The sequence below is a fragment of the Acipenser ruthenus genome, chromosome 56 (genome assembly GCF_902713425.1).
Source record: "Acipenser ruthenus chromosome 56, fAciRut3.2 maternal haplotype, whole genome shotgun sequence".
NCBI lineage: Eukaryota > Metazoa > Chordata > Actinopteri > Acipenseriformes > Acipenseridae > Acipenser > Acipenser ruthenus.
Genome location: NC_081244.1, coordinates 4,360,556 through 4,377,321, shown reverse-complemented (window position 1 = coordinate 4,377,321; position 16,766 = coordinate 4,360,556). Strand labels below are relative to the sequence as shown.

At 42.5% G+C, this 16,766-nt stretch overlaps 4 protein-coding genes across 4 annotated transcripts; 3 read left to right on the top strand and 1 right to left on the bottom strand.

Moving 5' to 3' along the window:
* Positions 1–3,502: 3,502 nt before the first annotated feature.
* Positions 3,503–4,249, top strand: LOC117404351 (histone H1-like). The gene has a single exon (XM_034007205.3). It carries the CDS (start codon positions 3,590–3,592, stop codon positions 4,187–4,189), a length of 600 nt encoding a protein of 199 aa, XP_033863096.3. The 5' UTR covers positions 3,503–3,589; the 3' UTR covers positions 4,190–4,249.
* Positions 4,250–4,566: 317 nt separating this feature from the next.
* LOC131724721 (uncharacterized) lies at positions 4,567–16,722 on the bottom strand. Its single transcript, XM_059017365.1, has 4 exons — positions 16,246–16,722; positions 15,225–15,387; positions 13,071–13,264; positions 4,567–5,105 (listed from the first exon to the last, which is right to left on the bottom strand). Exons 1-4 carry the CDS (start codon positions 16,720–16,722, stop codon positions 4,626–4,628), a joined length of 1,314 nt encoding a protein of 437 aa, XP_058873348.1. The 3' UTR covers positions 4,567–4,625.
* Positions 10,348–10,809, top strand: LOC131724725 (histone H2B 3-like). Its single transcript, XM_059017388.1, has one exon. The coding sequence runs from the start codon at positions 10,386–10,388 to the stop codon at positions 10,761–10,763; it is 378 nt and encodes a 125-aa protein (XP_058873371.1). The 5' UTR covers positions 10,348–10,385; the 3' UTR covers positions 10,764–10,809.
* LOC117404263 (histone H1-like) lies at positions 15,103–15,849 on the top strand. The gene has a single exon (XM_059017387.1). The coding sequence runs from the start codon at positions 15,203–15,205 to the stop codon at positions 15,800–15,802; it is 600 nt and encodes a 199-aa protein (XP_058873370.1). The 5' UTR covers positions 15,103–15,202; the 3' UTR covers positions 15,803–15,849.
* Positions 16,723–16,766: the final 44 nt, after the last annotated feature.

Below are 16,766 nucleotides of genomic sequence, written 5' to 3'. Positions count from 1 at the left end.
AAAACAGCAGACCATGTCAATTAAAAATATAAGGGATGCCTCCTGCTTGCTGAAACCTGGGATCAAATCAGGGATCTTTCTATCTTCAGTTTGACACTCTCCCAACTGAGCTATTTCGACCTGCTGAGCTCTTTCGGTGAGATTTGATTCTGCAAACAACTGCTGATGACAAGGCTTCAAGCTAAGTAATTATTATTATTTGTTTATTTAGCAGACGCCTTTATCCAAGACGACTTACAGAGACTAGTGTGTGTGAACTATGCATCAGCTGCAGAGTCACTTACAACAACGTCCCACCCGAAAGACAGAGCACAAGGAGGTGAAGTGACTTGCTCAGGGTGACACAATGAGTCAGTGGCTGAGCTGGTATTTGAACCGGGGACCTCCTGGTTACAAATCCTTTTCTTTAACCACTGGACCACACAGGCTCAAGTAATTCTAGCTACTCATTAGTAGGATCAGTTTCACTCTGAAACTGCACAAGATGACATCTTTACACTAAGAGACACGTGATGCACTAACGTATAACATTGGCAACTGTGATTCAGCAATTTAGAAAAAACTGAGACAGGTACTTGGATCAGCTTCTTTATTTAGAGATGACAGAACAGTGACATCTAGTGGAGAACGGAAAAAGCACAATGGCACAAATATCCCTTCTGTGTGCCTCAATGCAAAGTTCGTCTCCATTTGACAGTTTAAGTGCCTGCAAACCAGTAAATAGCAGCTCTGAACACGACCTCAACTGCACATAGACCGACGTTGTTTTTTACGTGATGTGATACATATAAAAGATCTTATGGGTTGATGATGGGGCTCACGATAAAACAGACAGTTATAAACTGAAAATGAAAAAAAGACTATTCGATACACATGAAAATAAAAATAAGAATGTGGCAAAAGACAAGTTCTGTAATTACAGCCTATGGGAGTTCCATTCTAGGCGAATCTCTATCTCCATGTTGATCCATGTTCTTTTCGTTATTCGTCGTCTCGGTACAATCAGAATAGAGATCACGTGTCATGTCGTTGACCTCTCTAGCACACTGAAACACACGCAGCACTTCCTGTCAAGGTGCTCCAGCAAGCGCTGCTACATGCAAAGGCAGTGTGTAAACAAACTGGACAAGCAACATTGTCAAGGCTTATGAATAAATGATTATAATATAAAGGGGACACCAGCACTGAGGCGTGTGTGTGTGTTACGGGTCTGGGGATGGCATGACTCGTTACAGATCACTGTGAAATAAAGAAACCGAGACAGTTCTGCTTTCTCTTCATTCGCTGGATTCTTCACCAATTAATACAAAACAGCACATTTACAAAATACAATCCTTTATTCCATCAGTTTCCATTTATTTTAGAGAAAAAAAAACATTTTAATTACGAGTTATATTTCTTTCTTTATACATTTAATAAGTGACAGAGAGCAACTAGAGCGAATTGTTTACTAATAAAGAAAGTTTTTATAATACACACATGTAAACCAAGGTTAATGTTTCTTGTAATATTTGCAGTTGTCGAAACAAATCCAGATTAAGTTATTCCCACCGCAATTACAGATCCGGGTGGATTTTACAGGAAAAATACAACTATGCAATAAAATGTATCTAAAATGAATATGTTCCATCCCTACCACAAAAACAAAACACACAATCCGTACCTTCGACTTCTCCGTTTTAGAATTTGCAGAAAAATTGATCTCCCTCTGTGTACAGTAGAGGGGAAGGGGTGTGTGTAAAGGGCCGTTACCAGCAGCAGCTCAGGGCAATACCAGACACACACTGGAGAGAGAAGCTGGGGGTGGCGGAACAGATAGTGCCAGCTTGGAGAACCCTGTATAAGCCACCACTGCCAAAAAGATCGGGGGATCTGCAGTGGAGGATCTTACATACCATCATTGCCGTTACCTTTGTGAGCATCATAAACCCTGAGGTGAAAGATTCCTGTCCATTTTGCTCACAAATGGAAACTGTTTACCATTGTTTTGTGTTCTGCACCAGATTAAAACCTTTATTTGCTGCTGTGAAGGAATTGCTTGCTGGATTGGGTTTTGTGTTCTCTGAAGTGTCTTTTATTTTTGGTTTTAAGTGTTGTAAAAAGAGAAAGTACTCTATCCAGCTGGTGAATTTTTTTTATTGGACAGGCCAAATTAGCAATTTTAAAGAGCAGAAAAAAAAATGAATAAATATAAATACTGATCCTTTTGTTATTTTTAGAATGCTTGTATTAACACGGGTTAGACTGGATTTTAATTTTTATAAAGCAATGCATAATATAGCAATGTTTGAGGAAGTCTGGTGTGTAGACAGTGTGTTGTGTGCTGTTAAGGATGGTGATCTGGAGGAGTATCTGTGATGTGAATTTTTATGTGTCCATAATATTTTATGTATTGTTTTGTTCACCTTGGGTGGATCTGAATCGATTTCGTGATAATATGTTTTATAAATATTGATTTTGTGTATTTTATTTAATTGTTAAATAAAGTTTTTTTCAAAAATTAAAAAAAGTATCTATCTATCTATCTATCTATCTATCTATATGCGCAGTCTAAAACCTAACTCATTAAACAAGTTAACTGTTGGAACACAGTATCAGTGTCGATCGATTTTGACTTCTTGCTCTCTACCAACGAGTATCTCTTGTTTCATAGTTGCTTGAATGGTGATACTTCGCCTCGAATTCAGAAAATAGGAAAAATGCGTAAAACATTTCCATTGTATATAGATAACGAGAAACAACTGAAAAGATTAATTAAACTGCTTCAGAATAAGTTGTTATTTTTTTTTGCTTTGTTTTCTACATAACGGTTATTTATTTTTCCTGCGTATTAGTTGTATGTGTTCAGAGGCGAATGCACGGGAACACAGAACCATTAGACAGGTCGTATTTCCTATGAAATACATCACCAGCACAAGATTGAAATTAGTGAGAGAATGCTGTGGTGAAGCCAGGGTAATTCAATTGTGCAACAAGTGTGGTCACGGATAAAGAGAAATAATACAATTCAAAAAAGAAATTCTCCCAGTCGATTGTAATGGGATGTGCCGGCAGTGTGTTAACCACACCTAACAGAAAGGAGATTAAATGTGCAGTTTTACAAACCTCACGCTTCAAAGCTATTAAGTTGTGTTTGACTAGCCTTCTCGTTGGTGAAACAAATCATACAGTTACTTTAAACAGTGAATTTATCATTTTATATAAAACAAATACAGCGAAGTGCTGAGCGAGCAGTTTGGTTTTGCTGGAAGGTAATGACGTTTTTCTCACCTCAATTAAACACGCAGTACATTTCCTGGTTAAAGAATAAGCTATATTGTAAACGCAAACCTGCTCTTTTCCTACCCTCGGTTGTTTGTGTATATTTGTTCGTATTTCACTATTAAATTGTATATTTTGTGCAGGTAGAAAACACAAGACTGAACGTTTTCAAAATGAGTGTGCTGCCTGTGGGTCTGTTGAGTCTACACGGTTCTCATCATGTCGATAAGTTCCGCGCTCTGCCTTTCTGCGCACATTCTCTGACAGACAGAAGCGTCCTTTATTTTGCGTTTGTATTACTTTATTTCCGTGTTACAAAATCTTAGAAATGGCAGAAACTGCTCCAGCACCAGCCGCTCCTGCTCCGGCTAAAGCTCCCAAGAAGAAGACCGCAGCAAAGCCCAAGAAATCGGGTCCCAGCGTGTCGGAGCTCATCGTCAAGGCTGTGTCTGCCTCCAAGGAGCGCAGCGGGCTGTCCGTGGCGGCGCTCAAGAAGATCCTGCAGGCCGGCGGCTACGATGTGGAGAAGAACAACTCCCACGTCAATAGAGCCCTCAAGAGCCTGGTGACCAAGGAGACCCTGCTACAGACCAAGGGCACCGGCGCCTCGGGCTCCTTCAAGCTCAACAAAAAAGCAGCTGAAGCCAAGACGAAAGCAGCTCCCAAGAAACCAGCGGCAAAGAAAGCGGTTGTCAAGAAAGCGACGAAAAAGGTTTCAGCAAAGAAAGCAGCGACACCCAAGAAGTCTCCTAAGAAAGCGAAAAAACCAAAAGCTGTAAAGAAGCCACCCAAGAGCCCGAAGAAAGCGGCTGCCAAGCCTAAAAAGGCCGTCAAGAGTCCGAAGAAAGCGAAGGCAGCGCCTAAACCTAAAAAGGCAACCAAGGCAGCTAAACCCGCAGCGAAGAAGGCGGCTCCTAAAAAGAAGTGAACAGTTAAAGCGACGATGCGACAATGAACCCAAAGGCTCTTTTCAGAGCCAACACATCTTTCTAAAAAGAGATTTTCCTTCTATACATCATAAATGTGGCACTGCTGTGGTATTTTAGCACGCAGTTAATATTACATTAGAGTAAATCAATCGATTCTTTATTGAATATAATTATGATTGAATTAGGGATATGAAAGTTTGGTTTATGTCATCAGATTCTAGTTTGTCTAAATGCGGCCTCTTGTCATCTAAATAAAACTTAACCATTATGTTAGATGCAAACACTTCCACTGTATATAGATAACATGTTCAAATTGTTAAATGTATCAGACAATTAAAAACAATAGGTATTGGAATATAACGCTTTCAGAGAAGTGGGTGGCTCTTAAAAGAGCCTTTGGGTTTCACTGTGTTTTTGTTTTAGGGGTGATGCAGTTTAAGCGCGTTCCCCTCGGATGCGGCGGGCCAGCTGGATGTCTTTGGGCATGATGGTGACTCTCTTGGCGTGGATGGCACACAGGTTGGTGTCCTCAAAGAGCCCGACAAGGTAAGCCTCGCTAGCCTCCTGCAGCGCCATCACAGCGGAGCTCTGGAAGCGCAGGTCGGTCTTGAAATCCTGAGCGATTTCTCGGACGAGCCGCTGGAAGGGCAGCTTGCGGATCAGCAGCTCGGTGGATTTCTGATAGCGGCGGATCTCCCGGAGAGCCACAGTCCCAGGCCTGTAGCGGTGAGGTTTCTTCACGCCGCCGGTAGCGGGGGCGCTTTTTCGGGCAGCCTTGGTAGCGAGCTGCTTCCTGGGCGCCTTTCCACCGGTGGACTTACGAGCGGTCTGCTTGGTTCTTGCCATTTCTAAACTCTTACACACAGTATCACAAACTCTGTAAAATAGAACACAAGCAAGCCGACACCACAGCATTTATTGACTTACTGAGCTGCTCTGATAGGATGAGTCACTTAGGGCGGGTTTATGTTCCTCATTGGTTATATTCCAGATTCTCAATAACTGATTGGGTGATTTGAATTTTGCGCGCATTCTATGACGCGGCCACTGTCCCGTCCGGTTTGCGCTGCTTTAATACGCTTCTGATTTTCTGCTGTTATTCAGTCTCACTATTCTATTGAAATATACATGTCATTGTTTTTGAAAGAAAGTAATCGAAGACAATGCAATATCGATTCATATTTATAAAGAACCCGTAGCTCACGTCTCACTTTGTATTTAAGAATACTTAACAATACTTTATATATTTGCAATGAAACGAGGCAGATTGTGTTTCATTGGATTGTAAAGAAAAAAACATCCACAAACAGACAACACCATTCTTCGTGGCAAAGAGGGAAAACAGATTCAATTAAAATGAATAAATAGAATGAAAAAAAAAACATTAATACTTTTAAAAGTGTGACTGGGGACAACACTATGAGCCCCAGCGGTGATCTCAGTCGAGTTTTGTGTCTCCCGGCTGCAGTGAGTCTTCATACCGGAGAGACGGACTGAGAAAGAGCGGGGCTCAGACAACACGGGACAAGGGGGAGGTATATAACACAACCAGCAACTATATCACGGGAGGCGTGAGAAACATTTATTTCAAACACTGAACATATTTAACTGTACAACAAACGAAGCAGTGCATTATAAACACAACGTGCAGAGAAGTCTGTTCAAGTGGCCAGGGTAAAATTATACAGAACTTCGTGGGAAGTTTAAATGAAACGCAATATTGTCTTTCAGCAGTTCGCGTTTCATTCATGTGAGGATTGTGATCACCCGCCAATGTGGCACCTACTGTAGGCTTGTGATATCAGTACTTACAATTGTTACGTTTTAGTATTTCAAATTGAACTACTTGGTTATTTCTGACTGTGAAGTTGGTATTAAACATAAACAGATTCAATGCACTCTTACAGAAAAAGTGGGTGGCTCTTAGAAGAGCCTTTTGGGTTTTATAGATGTTAGAAGGGGCGTCCGAATGATTTACTTCTTGGCTGGCTTCTCGGTTTTCTTGGGCAGCAGCACGGCCTGGATGTTGGGCAGGACTCCGCCCTGAGCGATGGTGACGCCTCCCATCAGCTTGTTGAGCTCCTCGTCGTTGCGGACAGCGAGCTGCAGGTGACGCGGGATGATTCTGGTTTTCTTGTTGTCCCGGGCGGCGTTCCCGGCCAGCTCCAGGATTTCAGCAGTCAGGTACTCGAGCACAGCGGCCAGATACACCGGGGCTCCAGCGCCGACACGCTGGGCATAGTTTCCCTTCCGCAGCAGCCTGTGAACACGGCCGACTGGGAACTGCAGTCCTGCCCTGGAGGAGCGAGTCTTTGCCTTAGCACGGGCTTTACCGCCAGTCTTTCCTCTTCCAGACATCTTCACTGTAGTTCAGAATACTACAACAATAAATGCGAGTCTGCGCTCTTGCTCTTTTATACACGCTGGCTCATTCTTAGAATGTTAAAAATCGTCACAGCAGAGGAGGGCGGGCAGTATTTCTTTTGCATGCCTCTGATTGGTTGTATCATTCCCTACCCACTGTTTCTAGTTTGGCGCTGTTCTGCTGCGGATTGTCTTTTGTCTCCTCTTGGCGCTCATTTTTGAATTGTAACCCAGTTGGAACACAATGTAACAGTTTAGAACTGTTTAAAACCACACTGCCCGCAGTCATGTCCGATTTTAGTTATAAGTTCTGTGCGCTTCAATTAAGCAGAAAGCCGATATTGTTGATGGTCCCTTTTGTTTACATGGTGTAAAGGTAGTTGCAGCTGCAGTGATACCAGCTGACCCTTGGATTTAAGGGTGCGTTCAGGGAGATCATTCTGCGCTGATTCTGTGCAGAATCTGACCAGTTCATAGAAGATCATTCGCTAAATTGGTCAGAATCTGCGCAGAATGACCTCCGTGAACGCACCCTAAATCTTCTTGCTATCAAACCACTCTGTCAGCCAAATACTAGTATTTAATGCAAACAAATTGAAATACGTATGTTAATTTAAAAACCAAAATCCTTTACAATAGATGTATAAGTTAATCATAACTCTTTCTAATATGACAGAACGTTAAATTAATTAATAGGGCATACAATAGACTGCATTTTTCTTTTGTTATTTTCTATTATGATCATTAATCATAGTGGTTATCTTTACCTTACTACCCTCTTTATAAAGGCTGGGAAGGCAAAGTTCCATTTTTAAATGCCGGGAGCTGTAGATTCTTGTTTTTCGTATTAATGTTTCTAATGTATTAACGTGACCCTTTGTGTTAAGAGTATGATACAATACACCAGAATCAGCAGTCAAGCTGCTATGAAACAATCGCATAGGTAGAAGAAGCAAGAAGTCAATAATCATGCAAAAAATTATTTTGTGTTTCTACATATAACTTGTTATTAATGAATATTGAGTTAATGATGCATTTAACATGAAAAACATAAGACCTAAACTAACCGTTGTAAAAAAAGGCGCTGAATTCAAACTTAAACTCGAAAAAAAAACACAGCTCGCTGTAAAGTCACCCCACCTCTACTGGGCAGCAGTGTGGAGTAGTGGTTAGGGCCCTGGACTCTTGACCGGAGGGTTGTGGGTTCAATCCCCAGTGGGGGACACTGCTGTTGTACCCTTGAGCAAGGTACTTTACCTAGATTGCTCCAGTAAAAACCCAACTGTATAAATGGGTAATTGTATGTAAAATAATGCGATATCTGTATAATGTGAAATAATGTATAATGTGATATCTTGTAACAATTGTAAGTCGCCCTGGATAAGGGCGTCTGCTAAGAAATAAATAATAATAATAATAATAATACTGCGTTTCCAACCAATCACATCGAACTACTCCGTCACGTTGCTTGGTTCACAGTTGAACATTCTAACTCTAAAGGATTGTTTGGTAACAATTTGCATACAGGCTGTATAAATACTGGGGCTCTGGGGCTGGTTGCTCATTCATCTTTGAAGAAGCATCAGAGAAGGAAACATGCCAGAACCGAAAGCTGCACCCGCGCCGAAGAAAGGCTCCAAGAAGGCTGTTGCCAAGACCCAGCCTAAGGGAGGAAAGAAGCGCAGAAAGACCAGGAAGGAGAGCTACGCCATCTACGTGTACAAAGTGCTGAAGCAGGTCCACCCCGACACCGGCATCTCTTCCAAGGCGATGGGCATCATGAACTCGTTCGTCAACGACATTTTCGAGCGCATCGCCGGCGAGTCGTCCCGCCTGGCTCACTACAACAAGCGCTCCACCATCACTTCCCGGGAGATCCAGACAGCCGTGCGCCTCCTGCTGCCCGGAGAGCTGGCCAAGCACGCCGTGTCTGAGGGCACCAAGGCCGTCACCAAGTACACCAGCTCCAAGTAAACCGAGTCCGTCCCTGCTCCGTCTTTACAACACAAAGGCTCTTCTAAGAGCCACCCAAATACCAGAGAAAGAGATTTAATTCCTATTTTAATCGTGCTTTTATATATTAAAATAATAATTGTATTGATGGTAAGGACGTTTTTCTCCTTATTTAACTTGAAAGGAAAAGCTACATTGAACAACAACTTACATTCTTCAGAAATGGAATACATCGATCTTTTAAGGGTTAACTATAAAACCTGCTGGAGATCGTGTCTCTGCAGGACCAGGTTTGTTCACCCCTGGGTTAGAGTGTCCAGCGGGCACGTCTTCTGTGCATCCTGCTTACTTAGAGGTACAGGAGGTTATTATATAAGCACACCCAAACCAGAAGAAACCACAATAATAAAATAATGTAATGAATAGATTTTAACAGTGCAAAAATTAAAACAATAATCATTTCAATCCGAATCGAAATTAGGCGGATAAAATGCTCTCCAGAGACAGACGTGTGAGGTCACTGAGGGCGTGTCTGGGGTATAGGCGCTCATTCTAGGACTGTGAATTTCAACCAGGTCCGCTTTGTGTTCATAACACTGCGACTCGCTGGAAAGTTTTCATTTCAACTTGAAATTTTGTCGTTTTGATCTGAAGATGTCAGGTCGTGGCAAGGGAGGTAAAGGACTCGGAAAAGGGGGCGCTAAGCGTCATCGCAAAGTGCTCCGTGATAATATCCAGGGCATCACCAAGCCCGCTATCCGCCGCCTGGCTCGCCGCGGAGGAGTGAAGCGAATCTCCGGGCTGATCTATGAAGAGACCCGCGGGGTGCTGAAGGTGTTCCTGGAGAATGTGATCCGGGATGCCGTCACCTACACTGAGCACGCCAAGAGAAAGACCGTCACCGCTATGGATGTGGTGTACGCTCTGAAGCGCCAGGGTCGCACTCTGTACGGATTCGGAGGGTAAAGATTTGGACACAAGGACACGAACACAAAGGCTCTTTTAAGAGCCGCCCACCTTTACATTTAAAGAGCTTTGAATGATTAAACAAGCTGCATTTAGGACACCAGCACAATGTTTGCTTAAAAGTTTTAAAGCAAGTTTCTATTAATGTTTTGCATTATTGTTTAAATATTTATTTAAATAGTTAAGACATACTTCTCGCCTCGTATCTAAAATTGGATCTTTTTCTGAAAAAAAAGTTAAAACATTTAATTGGATAAGTCTATTGAATAAAATATATTTATATAAAGTGAACCTTTGTGTTGACACAATGATAAAATACACGAGCTCCGTTTTACCCGATTCCTGCTTGCAGGATGAAAGCGCGATAAGCCTTTTTGTTTTGAAAATGTTTCCCAATTTTGTAAAATAAATTAAAAGCAGGAAAGTATCACCTTTCAAGCTGCTATGATAAAATCAGTTCTCTTTGGTAGAAGTAAGAAGCATCAACATTGATACGGTTTCAACATTTAACTTGTTTAGACCACAAAATAAGTGACTTGGATTTCAAAATGTATTTATAGTTGTATATTTAAGACGCATTGGGTGTGGATTTCAGTATTGCGGTGTACTGAAGTTTTATGTAATTAAATAAACGAAAAAAGATCTAAACTAACCGTTCTAGAAAAAAGGCGCCGAATTCAAACTTGAACTCAAAAGAAAAAAAACTGAGCTCGCGGCAAAGTCACCCCCCCCTCAGTGCGATCCCATAGCGCAGCCAATCACATCAAACTACTCCGTGACGTTGCTTGGTTCACAGTTGAACATTCTCAATCTAAAGGATTGTTTGGTACTAATTTGCATACAGGCTGTATAAATAGCGGGGCTCTGGGGCTGGTTGCTCATTCATCTTTGAACTGTATCAGAGAAAGAAACATGCCAGAACCGAAAGCTGCACCCGCGCCGAAGAAAGGCTCCAAGAAGGCTGTTGCCAAGAGCCAGCCTAAGGGAGGAAAGAAGCGCAGAAAGACCAGGAAGGAGAGCTACGCCATCTACGTGTACAAAGTGCTGAAGCAGGTCCACCCCGACACCGGCATCTCTTCCAAGGCGATGGGCATCATGAACTCGTTCGTCAACGACATTTTCGAGCGCATCGCCGGCGAGTCGTCCCGCCTGGCTCACTACAACAAGCGCTCCACCATCACTTCCCGGGAGATCCAGACAGCCGTGCGCCTCCTGCTGCCCGGAGAGCTGGCCAAGCACGCCGTGTCTGAGGGCACCAAGGCCGTCACCAAGTACACCAGCTCCAAGTAAACCGAGACCGTCCCTGTTCCGTCTTTACAACACAAAGGCTCTTTTAAGAGCCACCCAAATACCGCAAAAAGAGTACAATTCTCATTTCAGTTTTCTGCAGATTTTGAAGTAAACGTGTTGAAGGTACGTGTTTTTTTCTTTTTTTTTATCTTTTATTTCGGTATAGAATTAATTTTCTATCTATTAAACTTGCAAATTCATCGGGTTTTAAGAGTTATATTTTTCCTGCAAAGTCGATCCCGATCTGTTTAATTTTGGCGGGGACAAATTAATTTGTATATGTTAGGACAACTTCAAATATTACAAAAAACATCATCTTGCATGTATGCGTTTTAATAAACTTTTATTGAAAAAATCAATAGTTAACTCATTTATTTAATGTATATCACTACTGCTTTTTAAAAGCATAAAAAATAACAGTCCGGGTCGTGTTCTGAGCTGGTATTTACTTCTTTGGAAGAACTTAAACTGTTTGTCAAATGGAGATGAACTTTGCATCGAGTCACACCAAAGGGATATTGAGGGCGTTGTGCTTTTTTCTTTCTCCACTAGATGTCACTCTTCTCATTTATAACGTCTTTATCTCTGGTTCATAACAGAAACGGATGCCAGTCTTAGTTTTGAATTGAATCACATTTGCCAATGCTATACGATTATGAAAATTGTCTACAATTCTCTTAACACAATTCCTTTGTTAATATTACTGTCCAAGTACTTCCTCATCAACATGCATACAACATCGGCTTAAATAGTTAAATATTTCTGGGGCCATGTCTCAAGAAATTCCACATTAGTACATTGAATATACATAGTTTAATGACTATAGGTCATTGTAAGAAATTCTGAATGTATTTGTGAATTATAGCTTAAAGCATTACTACATAGTCCCTGTTACTTTTTTTTTCTGGAGCAATCTAGGTGAAGTACCTTACTCAAGGGTACAGCAGCAGTGTCCCCCACCTGGGATTGAACCCATGACCCTCTGATCAAGAGTCCTAACCACTACTCCACACTGCTGCTCCGCACTGTTGATACTGAGCACACGGCACTTGAGGCCAAAATAAACAGACAAACAAAACAGATTAAGACTAAACTAACAGACAAACGAACACGGTGAGTCCCAGCAAACACACAAGTATGGTGCTGGTCCTACCAGCACGAAATAGCAATTCTATGCTTTAATTTAATTTATTTTTTATTTTCTCCTTCTCCACACCTGTTCTCCACTCCCCGAACACACAACCCCAAGTGAGTGAAACGTGCATCTATATATACTGTTTTGCCGGGATTCAATTACCCATTAATTATTCTCTTGCATCCCAGTACGTGAACTAATTTGTGCAACCCCGTGCTCACATACTTTTTAATATTTTAAATGCACAGGAAGTGATTGTGTAATCCCTGTGCCTAAATAAAACTATATATTTTAAATCACTTGTGCTACACACAACCATTTATATCCCGTGTAGCAATATCTATACACCAACATTAACACACCAACGCAACATATAACACACAAATGCACACAGAGGCGTTGCACATTGCCACAGCATGTTATATTGTTGAATGGTACAACTGTTCCGGCTCTGGGTGTAGAACTTTGAACTGGTGGGTCTAGTATTTAAATAGTCAACATAAAAGAAATCCAGGGTCCTATTGCACTTTATCCACTAGGTGGAGTAGTCAGTGTTATTTGGTACACGGTAAGGCCCAGCCTAACACACGACATGACATACCAATTAGAAAAAAACTAAGCATTTTCTTGCGTGCATCTTTTAAAGTCGTCGTTTTAACAAGCCACACAGCAGTGGTTGGGCCAAACGTAAACATTTCAAACACCAAACATATCATTCAATCATTCACCAGCCTCAGCTCATTGATAATATGAGGAGAAGGCCGGGTAGACAGGTCTTGCAACAGCTGCGATGTTTGCTAGTCTCGCTGCCAGTGCCCCCGCGCTGTATGCCTTTTTTAAGTGCATCTCGGTAACTCTAAACTGTTTATTTGGGCAGGAGAAATTAGGGGACAGCGTTAAAATGTCTGCACTAAAGCAGCCACCGTGGAATCAACGGGCGGGAAATGCTGGAGCAACAGCTTCTCCATGCCCTGGAGGGCATACAATGCTTCCACCCGTCTGGAGCAAGTGGGCGCTGATGCTGGGCTGCCCCACAAAGACTGCAACTCCTCCACAAAATCCGGTAGGGGCTTACAGCACTGTATAGTTGACACTGAGGTTTCAAAAACTGATCGGTGGACCTGGGTCTCCTCAGTCCAAGGGATCTGGACACGGGCAGCAGCTCTGCTCACAAGGGCTGCTACCTCGTCCACCAGTGGACCGCTAGGAGCCATATAGGTCTCAGACGGGGAGACCTCTAAACAGGAGTGGTCCTCTTTTCCCCCTTTGAATTTGCATTCCTCCATGGAGATGGCCAGGGACGCCACATCGTCCTGCTCCTCTTCAATCAGCTGAGACTGCGGGAGAGCAGGGACCAGTGCTGGAGCTGAGGGTGTGCAGGGGGAGCTGTCAAATTGATAAGGCGCTCCAACGACGACTGCTCATTTGCAACCATGCTTGCTAGCTGTGTCATTTGTGCCCAAGGCGACAGCTCCGGAGTCGTGTTAGCCGTCTGGTGAATTTACAAAACAAAAGACAATTACTAACAGTGCTACAAACAAACAAAACACTCACAAACACTTTTATGCGCAATACAATCTTTCTATCTTCAGTTTGACACTCTCCCAACTGAGCTATTTCGACCTGCTGAGCTCTTTCGGTGAGATGTGATTCTGCAAACAACTGCTGATGACAAGGCTTCAAGCCAAGTAATTATTATTATTTGTTTACTTAGCAGACGCCTTTATCCAAGACGACTTTCAGAGACTAGTGTGTGTGAACTATGCATCAGCTGCAAAGTCACTTACAACAATGTCCCACCCAAAAGATGGAGCACAAGGAGGTGAAGTGACTTGCTCAGGGTGACACAATGAGTCAGTGGCTGAGCTGGGATTTGAACCGGGGACCTCCTGGTTACAAATCCTTTTCTTTAACCACTGGACCACACAGGCTCAAGTAATTCTAGCTACTCATTAGTAGGATCAGGTCTGGTGTGTAGACAGTGTGTTGTGTGCTGTTAAGGATGGTGATCTGGAGGAGTATCTGTGATGTGAATTTTTATGTGTCCATAATATTTTATGTATTGTTTTGTTCACCTTGGGTGGATCTGAATTGATTTCGTGATAATATGTTTTATAAATATTGATTTTGTGTATTTTATTTCATTGTTAAATAAAGTTTTTTCAAAAAGTAAAAAAAGTATCTATCTATCTATCTATCTATCAAAAAGTAAAAAAGTATCTATCTATCTATCTATCTATCTATCTATCTATCTATATGCGCAGTCTAAAACCTAACTCATTAAACAAGTTAACTGTTGGAACACAGTATCAATGTCGATCGATTTTGACTTCTTGCTCTCTACCAACGAGTATCTCTTGTTTCATAGTTGCTTGAATAGTGATACTTCGCCTCGAATTCAGAAAATAGGAAAAATGCGTAAAACATTTCCATTGTATATAGATAACGAGAAACAACTGAATAGATTAATTAAACTGCTTCAGAATAAGTTGTTATTTTTTTTTGCTTTGTTTTCTACATAACGGTTATTTATTTTTCCTGCGTATTAGTTGTATGTGTGCAGAGGCGAATGCACGGGAACACAGAACCATTAGACAGGTCGTATTTCCTATGAAATACATCACTAGCACAAGATTGAAACTAGTGAGAGAATGCTGTGGTGAAGCCAGGGTAATTCAATTGTGCAACAAGTGTGGTCACGGATAAAGAGAAATAATAATATTCAACAAAGAAATTCTCCCAATCGATTGTAATGGGATGTGCCGGCAGTGTGTTAACCACACCTAACAGAAAGGAGATTAAATGTGCAGTTTAACAAACCTCACGCTTCAAAGCTATTAAGTTGTGTTTGACTAGCCTTCTCGTTGGTGAAACAAATCATACAGTTACTTTAAACAGTGAATTTATCATTTTATATAAAACAAATACAGCAAAGTGCTGAGCGAGCAGTTTGGTTTTGCTGGAAGGTAATGACGTTTTTCTCACCTCAATTAAACACGCAGTACATTTCCTGGTTAAAGAATAAGCTATATTGTAAACGCAAACCTCCTCTTTTCCTACCCTCGGTTGTTTGTGTATATTTGTTCGTATTTCACTATTAAATTGTATATTTTGTGCAGGTAGAAAACACAAGACTGAACGTTTTCGAAAGGAGTGTGCTGCCCGTGGGTCAGTTGAGTCTACACGGTTCTCATCATGTCGATAAGTTCCGCGCTCTGCCTTTCTGCGCACATTCTCTGACAGACAGAAGCGTCCTTTATTTTGCGTTGGTATTAGTTTATTTCCGTGTTACAAAATCTTAGAGATGGCAGAAACTGCTCCAGCACCACCCGCTCCTGCTCCGGCTAAAGCTCCCAATAAGAAGACCGCAGCAAAGCCCAAGAAATCGGGTCCCAGCGTGTCGGAGCTCATCGTCAAGGCTGTGTCTGCCTCCAAGGAGCGCAGCGGGCTGTCCGTGGCGGCGCTCAAGAAGATCCTGCAGGCCGGCGGCTACGATGTGGAGAAGAACAACTCCCACGTCAATAGAGCCCTCAAGAGCCTGGTGACCAAGGAGACCCTGCTACAGACCAAGGGCACCGGCGCCTCGGGCTCCTTCAAGCTCAACAAAAAAGCAGCTGAAGCCAAGAAGAAAGCAGCTCCCAAGAAACCAGCGGCAAAGAAAGCGGTTGTCAAGAAAGCGACGAAAAAGGTTTCAGCAAAGAAAGCAGCGACACCCAAGAAGTCTCCTAAGAAAGCGAAGAAACCAAAAGCTGTAAAGAAGCCACCCAAGAGCCCAAAGAAAGCGACTGCCAAGCCTAAAAAGGCCGTCAAGAGTCCGAAGAAAGCGAAGGCAGCGCCTAAACCTAAAAAGGCAACCAAGGCAGCTAAACCCGCAGCGAAGAAGGCGGCTCCTAAAAAGAAGTGAACAGTTAAAACGACGATGCGACAATGAACCCAAAGGCTCTTTTCAGAGCCAACACATCTTTATAAAAAGAGATTTTCCTTCTATACATCATAAATGTGGCACTGCTGTGGTATTTTAGCACGCAGTTAATATTATATTAGAGTAAATCAATCGATTCTGTATTAAATATAATTGATTACATTAATTAGGGATATGAAAGTTTGGTTCATATCCAATCAGATTCTGGTTTGTCTAAATGCGGCCTCTTGCCATCTAAATAAAACTTAACCATTATGTTAGATGCAAACACTTCCACTGTATATAGATAACATGTTCAAATTGTTAAATGTATCAGACAATTAAAAACAATAGGTATTGGAATATAATGCTTTCAGAGAAGTGGGTGGCTCTTAAAAGAGCCTTTGGGTTTCACTGTGTTTTTGTTTTAGGGGTGATGCAGTTTAAGCGCGTTCCCCTCGGATGCGGCGGGCCAGCTGGATGTCTTTGGGCATGATGGTGACTCTCTTGGCGTGGATGGCGCACAGGTTGGTGTCCTCAAAGAGCCCGACAAGGTAAGCCTCGCTAGCCTCCTGCAGCGCCATCACAGCGGAGCTCTGGAAGCGCAGGTCGGTCTTGAAATCCTGAGCGATTTCTCGGACGAGCCGCTGGAAGGGCAGCTTGCGGATCAGCAGCTCGGTGGATTTCTGATAGCGGCGGATTTCCCTCAGAGCCACAGTCCCAGGCCTGTAGCGGTGAGGTTTCTTCACGCCGCCGGTAGCGGGGGCGCTTTTTCGGGCAGCCTTGGTAGCGAGCTGCTTCCTGGGCGCCTTTCCACCGGTGGACTTACGAGCGGTCTGCTTGGTTCTTGCCATTTCTAAACTCTTACACACAGTATTACAAACTCTGTAAAATAGAACACAAGCAAGCCGACACCACAGCATTTATTGACTTACTGAGCTGCTCTGATAGGATGAGTCACTTAGGG